The sequence below is a fragment of the Cyberlindnera jadinii genome (assembly GCF_001661405.1).
Source record: "Cyberlindnera jadinii NRRL Y-1542 unplaced genomic scaffold CYBJAscaffold_4, whole genome shotgun sequence".
In the NCBI taxonomy this organism is placed as follows: domain Eukaryota; kingdom Fungi; phylum Ascomycota; class Saccharomycetes; order Phaffomycetales; family Wickerhamomycetaceae; genus Williopsis; species Williopsis jadinii.
Genome location: NW_017963655.1, coordinates 39,059 through 49,120, shown reverse-complemented (window position 1 = coordinate 49,120; position 10,062 = coordinate 39,059). Strand labels below are relative to the sequence as shown.

At 45.8% G+C, this 10,062-nt stretch overlaps 5 protein-coding genes across 5 annotated transcripts; 3 read left to right on the top strand and 2 right to left on the bottom strand.

Moving 5' to 3' along the window:
* Positions 1-1,483, top strand: CYBJADRAFT_69755 (M20 family metallopeptidase; the record flags this gene model as incomplete). The annotated part of the gene is made up of 1 exon (XM_020217871.1): positions 1-1,483. A coding segment is annotated over one exon (1,386 nt), but the record flags the coding sequence as incomplete, so codon positions are not given.
* A 230-nt stretch (positions 1,484-1,713) lies between these two features.
* Positions 1,714-3,411, top strand: CYBJADRAFT_125919 (M20 family metallopeptidase; the record flags this gene model as incomplete). The annotated part of the gene is made up of 1 exon (XM_020212618.1): positions 1,714-3,411. The coding sequence occupies one exon, from the start codon at positions 1,714-1,716 to the stop codon at positions 3,409-3,411; it is 1,698 nt and encodes a 565-aa protein (XP_020071174.1).
* Positions 3,270-5,742, bottom strand: ORC3 (origin recognition complex subunit 3). Its single transcript, XM_020214663.1, has 2 exons — positions 5,689-5,742; positions 3,270-5,628 (listed from the first exon to the last, which is right to left on the bottom strand). The coding sequence occupies exons 1-2, from the start codon at positions 5,719-5,721 to the stop codon at positions 3,451-3,453; spliced, it is 2,211 nt and encodes a 736-aa protein (XP_020071173.1). The 5' UTR covers positions 5,722-5,742; the 3' UTR covers positions 3,270-3,450.
* A 1,412-nt stretch (positions 5,743-7,154) lies between these two features.
* CYBJADRAFT_125790 (acetyl-CoA synthetase-like protein) lies at positions 7,155-9,233 on the top strand (the record flags this gene model as incomplete). The annotated part of the gene is made up of 1 exon (XM_020212616.1): positions 7,155-9,233. One exon carries the CDS (start codon positions 7,155-7,157, stop codon positions 9,231-9,233), a length of 2,079 nt encoding a protein of 692 aa, XP_020071172.1.
* A 178-nt stretch (positions 9,234-9,411) lies between these two features.
* On the bottom strand, positions 9,412-10,011 carry USE1 (SNAP receptor USE1; the record flags this gene model as incomplete). Its single annotated transcript, XM_020214662.1, has 1 exon — positions 9,412-10,011. A coding segment is annotated over exon 1 (583 nt), but the record flags the coding sequence as incomplete, so codon positions are not given.
* Between the last annotated feature and the right edge of the window lie 51 nt (positions 10,012-10,062).

Here is a 10,062-nt window from a genome sequence, read left to right as displayed (position 1 = left end):
CCTGATCCAGATGACTGGACCATCTTCTATGCCTTCCATGCGTACCTCAAACAAACGTTCCCTCTGGTGCACTCCCATTTGAAGGTTGAGACTGTCAACACCTATTCTCTCGTGTATACGTGGGAGGGAGTAGACCCAAGCCTGAAGCCGTTGCTCCTTACTGCTCATCAAGACGTTGTCCCTATCTCAGAGCAAACTAAGGACGATTGGAAACACCCGCCTTTTGAAGGCCATTACGACGGTGAAAAGCTGTGGGGCCGTGGTGCCGCTGATGATAAAAACATGCTGATTGCAATCATGTCATCTGTTGAACAGTTGCTGGAAGAGGGATACACCACGAAGCGTACTGTGCTCTTAGCTTTTGGACACGACGAGGAAGCTGGTGGTGCAAGAGGTGCTGCTCATATTGCAAAGTTCCTGGAGGAGAGATATGGTCAAGACTCTGTCTATGCACTGCTAGACGAAGGCACTGGACTAAGTTATATCGGTGGTAAGATGTTTGCCATTCCAAGTGTTGGAGAGAAAGGTGCCACAACGCTTTACATCACCTTAACCGCACCTGGAGGTCATTCATCCGTGCCTCCAAAGCATACCGCCATTGGCATTGTTTCACAGGCGATCACCGTTATCGAGAACAATCCGTTTGCATCAGAACTTACCGTTGAATCTCCAGCCTTGGGCATGTTGCAATGCATTGCCAAACATACCGACCAAATCCCACTGTGGTTGAAGAAGAACATCTTTAAAGCCGCCTACGATGCCGTTGCCAACTCAAAGGTGTTGGAATTCATGGCAAGAAAGCCGCTTTATGACACCTTTGTCAGAACAACACAGGCCATTGACGTGATCAACGGGGGTGTCAAGTCGAATGCACTTCCGGAAAGTGTGTCGTTTGTCATCAACACACGTATCAACGCCGGTACAACGGTGAAGCAGGTTGTTGATAAGATCTTGGGTAATATCGTCGAGGTTGCAGAGCAGCACAAGCTGGGAGTGTTCTTAGGCGATGAGGAGGTCTTGCCATCGTCGCCTTTCGGCAACTTCAAGATCGAGTGGGACCGTCAGCTGGAGCCGGCGCCAATCTCTCCAATGGACGATAACACCTGGGACATCTTCGCGGGCTCTGTCAAGCACATTGTTGACGAGTACTCTTATCCTCAGCTGGCACCTTCCATCGTGACTGGAAACCTGTTGATGGGCAACACCGACACCAACCGCTACTGGAATCTGACAAACCATATCTACAGATTCGAGATGACAACCTACACGATGAAAGAAGGCATCCACACCGTCAACGAGTACGTTCTGTTCAACGACCATCTGAGCGAGATCGCCTTCTTGTACGAGTACGTGAAGAGCATCAACGACTTTGCTACCGCACCTTAGTCCATGTGCCTACCATCCACTAATGTTCCAGTATTGGCGCCATCTATAAACCACACGAACTAATACAAACATCCTCTCAGCATGCTATCTCTACTGTAGGCAACCAAGCATCCCACGGCTTGCCCAGGGGCTGGTCCACCGGCTTATGAACCCCCTTGGTGGGCATGCCGTATCAGTGCTGCGCTCCCACTGCTGATAGCGCCGATCGCACGAGGCTCTGATAACGTCCATCACAAGGGGGGGGGGGAAGGAAGGAGCCCACAAGATATTCGTTGACACTCACAGTTGCTTCCATCAACACTCATTAATCCACCAAACAGGATCAACATGAAAGGAGCTTACGCCAATACGAAGCACTCCTCCCTGAGAAGATGGTTCCCTCTTATCTCAACAGGCCTGCTGCTGCTCTTATCACCGTGCATTCCGTACAAACTGTACAAGGAGATTGATATCACGGGACAAGACCTGGACGGGCTGTGTCCACTAGGCGAGGCTATACGTCCCTTGTCTTTCATCAACGATAACTCCACACTGGAGTACATCCTCAAGGATGAGGACTATAAGCAGAGCGCTGCCCAGAGACTGGGCGGGGTGGTGAAGATCCCGTCCATATCTTACGATGAGATGCCTGAGCCCCGTGGCGGCGACGCTGTGTGGGAGCCCATGAAACGAGTCCATGAGTACCTGGAGGCGCAATTCCCACTGGTCCACACGAGTCTCACAGTGGAGAAAGTGAACGAGGTCGGCCTCCTGTACACGTGGACAGGGTCGAATCCCTTGCTGAAGCCCATGCTGCTCACAGCACACATGGACGTTGTGCCAGTGGAGCCAGAGACTCGCAAGTTTTGGAAGTACGAGCCGTTCAGTGGCCACTACGATGGTGAAAGGGTCTGGGGACGAGGCGCTTCAGACGATAAGTCGATGCTCATGGACATCTTGGAGGCGCTGGAGAAACTGCTCAAGGAGCAGTACCAGCCTTTGAGGTCCATAGTGGTTGGGTTTGGCTACGATGAGGAGAGTGCCGGGAATGGCGCTTATCACATTGCACAACTCTTGCAAGGGCGGTATGGTGAGAACTCCTTCTACTCCCTCGTGGATGAAGGCTCGTCCCTCACGAAGATTGATGGGAGAGTGTTTGCCTTTCCCTCTGTTGCAGAGAAGGGAGCCACTGCGTTGACCATCTCGTTGACTACTCCTGGTGGACACTCTTCAGTGCCACCTCCTCATACCAACATTGGCATCATGGCCAAGCTCATTGACGAGATCGAGTCTAGTCCTTTTGGCTATGAGCTGGCAGAGGAGAACCCGACACTCACCAGGCTGCAATGTGTTGCCAAGTATACCAATACGTTTACCGGGATGCTGAAGAAGTGTATACTGGGTGCTCATAAGAGCTCTCTGGCAAAGAGAAAGGTGGTGCAGTACCTATCAAGCTCGAGAGAGACAGAGTTCAACATCAAGACCACACAGGCTATCGACATCATTAAGGGCGGGGTGAAGGAGAATGCTTTGCCGGAGTATTCGTCATTAGTTGTTGACCACCGTATCAATGTTGGATCTTCGTGGAATGAAACCACCACGAAGATCTTAGATAACGTGCTGAGGGTTGCCGAGGCGTTCAACTTGGGCGTCGTGCTTGGAGATGATGAGATAGTTAGCCGTACTGCTGATGGTGTCTTTCAGATAACTTGGGATAGACAGTTGGAGCCAGCTCCTGTCTCGCCAACTTCAGGCGAGACCTGGGATATCTTCTCAGGTTCGATTAAACATATTGTTGAAGATTACATCGACCCTGAGGGGCCACCAGCAGTGGTGACAGGTAATTTGATGATGGGTAACACCGATACGTGCCAGTATTGGAATCTCACTGAGAACATCTATCGGTTCTCTATGTCCGACCCAGGGGCCCAGAAGTCCCGCATTCACAGCGTGAATGAGTATCAGCTGATGAGCAGCCATCTCTACGGAATTGGATTCATCTACGAGTACATCAAGAACGTGAACGATTATGCAACGGTGCCTTGAGCACAGACCCCTATATTATTCTGTCTATGTTATGCCAGCTTAGACATCCTTCCAGACGGCCTTTTCCAACGAGCCAGCTTTCTTCTTTGCGTGTAGTTTCTGTTTAAAGAACCCACAATAGACCAGTTCTTCACACTTTTGAAGGAAGAAAGTCAGGGTCAGCTTGTCCCATTTCAACTCCGTGGGTATATTCTTGTCGTTGAAGAATTGGTAGATGTACTTGAATCTTAACTCATCAGACAGATACGATTCAAGTATATTGGACTCGTCGTCGAGAATGAGCTCAAGGTCACGCATGATTTCATCCTTTGGGAGAGAACTCTTGAACACCGCGTAGTAGTCGTAAATGTTCAAGTCCAGCGTGGTCTCTCTGTATATTGTGAACATGGTCGAGATAACGGGTTCCATGGAATTGTTTAGACGGTCCAACACTTCATGGCCAGTACACGAGCCTTCCAAGTAGGCTTCTGGGTTGATAAGTGCCTCCATAATGTCATTTTTGGTCGATGGGACCAGGTTCTGTTTAACGACGTCCACATCTGAAAGCGTGAATAGCTCATGGAACGTTATGTGATAGGGATTCTCGATGTTGCTCTTGAGGAAATCGCTCAAGATTGAGATGAACAGCTTCACAAGCTTACGGGATTCAATCTTGAAGTTCATCTTCTCAGCATATGAGCTGCCTCTGAATCCATCGAGTGAGTTGAAATCGACATGTGTCTTCAACTTGAAGAACAAACCATGGAGGAAGTCATTGTCATGTGATTCCTGTTCAATTTCAGCAAAGATGTCCTTTAAATCTTCAACAGTGATTGAATCCAATTTTAGCAAGAGTTCACTAACAAGTTGTTTAGAGATGAGACTATCTCTACTGGTCAGTTTGCAGTATATTTCGAGATGGGTCATGCCTGTTCTGAACGTTCTTTTGCCGATAACCTCAGTGAATAGCCAAAACACAGATTTCAGGCAATGTGTATAGATTTTAAAGGACTTGATGGACTTTATAAGCAGTTGTCTAGTGGCATCATCACTCTGCAGCAACGATTTCAGCTTTGAGTTGTCATTTGCTGAGTCTACCAATGAGCTGATATATTTCCTGAACGATGGTAGTGTTTTTAACGCATTCAAGTATCGCGTGGGGAGTTCCATCAGTTGTTCTTCACCAAGGAATGGTATGATTGACAGTGGATTTGCAAAGAAATGAGTCATGTTAGCGTACGTAATGGTGTTCATGAAATCACCAACGTTTTTAACTGAACCCTTGAATCTGCGTAGGATAAACCCCGCTAACTCCTCATCCAGTAGCAGTGTATCTGGTACAACCAGGTCTGAAACGACTCTGTTGATGATTTGATCAGTTTGTTCGATGTTGAACCTATGGAATGTCATCATATGTAGTACATCATGTGATAGCTTCTGAGAAAACGTCTTGATGTTTGTCCCAACGTTGAATATCAACTTCAGAGGCAATCTGTCCGAATATGAATGTAATAGCCTCAGCAAAGCATTAAGCAAAGACAGATTGAACGATTCAATATCTTCGATAACAAGCACTATACGTAATTGTGAAGTATGGATGTTGTTCCCATTCTTTTTCCACACGAGATCGCACCATTCCTGGGCAATGTCCAGATCCCATGGATGTCTTCTATCGAATGTCTTGATCTCGTCTTCATCTTCTTCGTCATCGTTAAAATCATCAAAATCATCAAGATCAATAAGCTGGTCCTTTTGGAAATTCTCTATCGCTTGTACATTTGAGTCTGCATCTCCCGTTATGCCCTTCACTATGGCCTTCAATGTCGATCTCATTGTTCTTGATTCCTTTGAGTTTATCGTAACGACTTTGTAGTTGTTATTTGCAGTGAGGTGGGTGGTCAGCTGTGATAGGAAAACCAAACTTGTTGAAATGCTCGAATTTGATAATAATACACATGTGTCCATAGTCTCACCCAGTGGATTGGCAACAATTGCCTCAATATCATTCGAGGATAAGAGCGTTAAGGAACTTAATGTTGATTTCAATTTGGTATCTTGATATGTTTTCCTTGATTGGAAAGTACTGTAACGTAACGCTGTGTACTCTTTAGGCTCATCACCCTTGAATAGTTGCAGAAAAGGTGTTCCATTCAGACTATAAGGCTTTGCTTCACCTGATATGAGGGATCCATCGGTATCAACTCTTTGACGTTTTGATTTTTTTAGGACGTACGCAGTCTGACGAAGTTGTTAGTCATATTGTTCTGTTCTGAGTGTTGTATGACCATGACCACATACCTGTTGCGACTGCATATACTGTTCCTCATTCATGGTTGTTGAGGAGTTGCCTTCTCTTCGAATGAATTATTTACTTGTATTCGCTGTAGATCAAGACTAATTTTTTTGATCCACCATGTTTTTGTCACGGTGATCAATCCCAGTTGGGATATGTCCACCGAACTAAGAAACATAATCAGAAATTGGCGAAAGAGGAGAGAAACAAAATAAGCCAAACAAGTCAAAAGGACAAAAATAGTGGAATCCCGCGTTAAGGAGAACAGAACCAATTGGACATCGGCAAACATGAGCGACAAATGGAGGGATCAATGATCAATAACGATGCAGCACACTTAGCTGGTGGCCCGTGCCATAGTCATATGGTCACATTGTCAGATTGACTGACACCTTCGTGTCTCATATTTGTTCATTTTGTTCATTTTCCTTTACGGTGTTCAATATATGACAATTGACTACACGTTCCCACCACCTAAACATCAGGATAGTCGCAGCGATGATTAAGGTAGAGTCCCCAAAGACTTGACACCAATTCCCAAACACCTTGAGGTAAGTGTAAACACCAGGAGTAGGAGCGCTGTTCGTACGCTTACCAGCACTACAAGACGGATACAGTCCCAATCACGGGTATTTGAAAACCAGTATGGTGTGCCTGTCAAAGCCGATTAAGACTAAAAGTGTAAACTGTACAGCGCTGAATATCTACAACGACCTAGCTGCGAATAACGTGGAGAATACACAGGATATAGAACATGATCTGAACTCTACCGCCGAACGTACACACAAGGAGGACCATCTCTGAACCTTTGGAGGGCCGCGGACAAACACAGAGATCAAACCCTTGAGAACCGGCGTTAATGTGGATGTTCAGGACAAACATTTCTAGCCAGCCCAACACATCGTTCTCCACAATTTACACAGCTTTCGTTGATCATTTGTCTAGTTTGCCCAGTGTATTAAGTTTGTGTCGTGACCTTCTTGGCCGTAGAACAATCACCCCATTGTACTCCATCTGTGATTACTTTATCCAGACCAACAACGCAAAGTTGGTCGTTTTCAGGTTGCTGATAACCACTGCTCTAATTCATCATCATGTTCCATTTTTTGCAGGCCCGCCCTGCTTCACATGTCCAGTTTTAACAAACGGACTTGAAACTGGACTGGATTGCGACCAGCGGAAAAACAAAAGCAACGTTGAACGACAAAAACATACTGCTACTGAAGGAAAATGTCTCGGGCAAACCAAAAAATGTCCCATACTTCCCTAGACATCTTGTCCCAAAAATTTATCCCCTCAAGGCAGACCTGCGATGCATGGCGAAGGAAAAAAAAAGTCCCAAACTTGCAACGGCCAAAATTTACATAGAAAAAGCCGAGGAAAGCGCCAAAAACCAAAAACACAAACAGAAGAAACATAAACATCATCACCGTTTATTCTTTTGTTTAATCAAAGTTTTATACTCGGAACAATGCCGCACTTACCATTGCCTGACTACGATAAGGTCCACGGCCTTAAGGACCTCATTCCACGTCTTGCGTTGCCTTTCGACTTGCACGACCATTCCGACCCTGTTCCGGGTACAGAGACTGAAGAGTTCTCTCCAATCTTCAGAAACGGTTATTTGAAAGGTGGCGAGCCAGTCGGTTACCTCCATGACTCCCTCTTAACCTTCTACGACTTCTTCGAGCAGTCGGTCAAGCTCTTTGGTAAGAACAAGTCCATTGGCCACAGAGAGTTTAATCCAAAGACCGGCAAGTTCAACGAGTATTACTCTTGGGACACCTATGACCAATTGGCCGCCAATAGAACCAAGTTCGGATCCGCTATGATGCACTTGGTCGAGAAGTATGCCCCAGATGCTGATCTGGAGAACTTTGTGCTTACGCTGTTCTCCGCAAACAAGCCTGAATGGATTGTTGCCGATTTGGCGTGCCATGCCTACTCCATCCCAAACACTCCGTTATACGATACTTTGGGACACGAGTCTACTGAATATATCCTCAAGTTGACAGAGTCCCCAATTGTGCTTCTCTCAAAGAACAAAATCCAAAAAGTATTTGAGGCTCACACCCCTTTCCTCAAGATTATGATCTCTATCGAGCCACTGACCGCTGACGACGAAGAGCTGGTCAAAACTGCGAAGGACCAAGGTATCGAGTTGATTGATTATGCCACTGCTCTGGACATTGGTACAAAGAACCCGAAGCCTCACAGAATTCCAACACCTGACACCTTGTACACCATATCCTTCACCTCAGGTACCACCGGTGTTCCAAAGGGTGTCGAGTTGAGACATTCTCATATCGTTGCAGCTGATACTTTCCTATTTGCCCATGTTCCAATTCCAAAGGAACCGGTCTCATTGGTGTTCTTGCCTCTGGCCCATGTCTATGAACGTTTCAAAATCATTTACGAGCTCAGTCAAGGTGCTGCAATTGGATTCCCTCATAACCCAGAGAATCCAAGATCCTTCATGGAGGACATCAAGTTGTTGAAACCAACACATATGTCCTCTGTCCCAAGACTCTATAACAGAATTGAGAGTGGATTGAAGGACAAGATCAAGACAATGCCTGGATTCAAAGGTTGGTTGGTTAGATTCGCCGTCGATTACAAATTGAAGCACGACGACGATTCGTTCTTGGTTAAGATCTTACAACCGTTGGTTCTTAACAAGATTAGAGAACAAATTGGGTTCGGTAAGTTGGACTTCCTCATCTCTGGTGGCTCCCCATTGTCTGGTGACTCCATCTTTTATCTTCGTAAAGTTTTGAACTCTGGGTTCTTCCAAGGTTATGGTTCTTCAGAGACGTTTGGTGGTATCGCCATCACTACAAAGCATGCAAAGGACACATCTAGAACTGGTGCCATTGGTGTCACCGCAGAGTTCAAGTTGAGAAACTTGCCGGATTTGAACTACACGTACAAGGAGAATAGATCAGGTGAGTTGTTACTTAGAGGTCCACAGGTGTTTAGCACTTATTTCAAGAACCCAGAGGCCACTTCCCAAGCTGTGGATGCAGAAGGTTGGTTCAGTACTGGTGACATTGCCCAAATTGATGAAGGTGGCCGTATTGCAATCATTGATCGTGTGAAGAACTTTTTCAAATTAGCCCAAGGTGAATACATCGCTGCGGAGAAGATTGAAAACTTCTACCTTGCTAACAACTCATTCACATCTCAATTCTTTGCATACGGTGACAGTTTCCAGAACTATCTCGTTGGTATTGTCGGTATCGAGGAGCCAGACCTGTTGAAGTTGTGTCAACAGTCGAAGACCTACACCAAGATCAAAACCCATGAACAACTTCTGCAGAGACTGAATGATTTGGAGTTCAGAAAGTTCATTATCGGTGAATTGAACAAGAACGTTGATCACTGTGGCTTGTTCTCGTTTGAGAAGATTAAGAATGTATATTTGGCTGTTGATCCATTCAAAGTCGATGATGAGACAATCACTCCAACAATGAAGTTGAAGAGAAACAACGCTCAGAAGCACTTCCAGTCGGTGATTGATGAAATGTACAAGGAAGGTCCTATTGTCTAAAATACTGGACAAAAAGAAATGTCTGTCGTGTATTATAGCTTTGGAAGAATGGAAATCACAATGATTGAAAACAAAAATAGTAGAATCACCAGGGCGAAGATCTTCAACGCTGTAAACAGGGATAGCTCGTTGATGGTCTTTGCAAGGTTCTTTGTAGATTTATTGATCTTTTTATGAGTTACCTGCAATCCAGCCTCAGCAGCTTTGAGGATATCTTTCTCCTCGTTGAGCTTGTCGTTGAATGCATTGGCACCTTCTTTTAAGCCCTGGACAAACTGGAGCATGTCCTTGAGGATGTCGTCCTGCTTAGCCTCCTCTTCATGAAGTTCCTCATCCATGGACAGCTGTCTCTTAGTGGTATGTGATCTTCCATCTGTTAACCTCTGCTTCAGTTGGGTCAGGTTCTCATCGTCTTCCACTGCGCTGGAGCCAACCAGCTCGTCAACAGGTTCAAGTCCAACTGCGTGTAGGTCAACAGACAACCGTTGATTTCTTTTCTTCTTATCAGTTGCGAGAGTCGATTCCAAGAGAAGAATACTTGGAAGCTGCACTTGTTCTATGGAATTGGCATACTGTTCCAAAAGATCGTTTACTTTCTCATCCTTCTTGGATTCCACCAGACGTATCCGTATGGACTTGAGCGTGGACAGGTGTTGCTTACAGAGGAGATAGTTGGCGTATGCTGCTTTATCATCGTTTGAATGATCAACCTGGGCCTTGAACTCATGAAGTTGCTGTGAAATAAGGGCAGTATTGGTCATTTGTCTCTTTAATGGCCTCGAGGAACAACGCTGGCACTCCATCAAGAGACAATTGTATGGGAAACCTG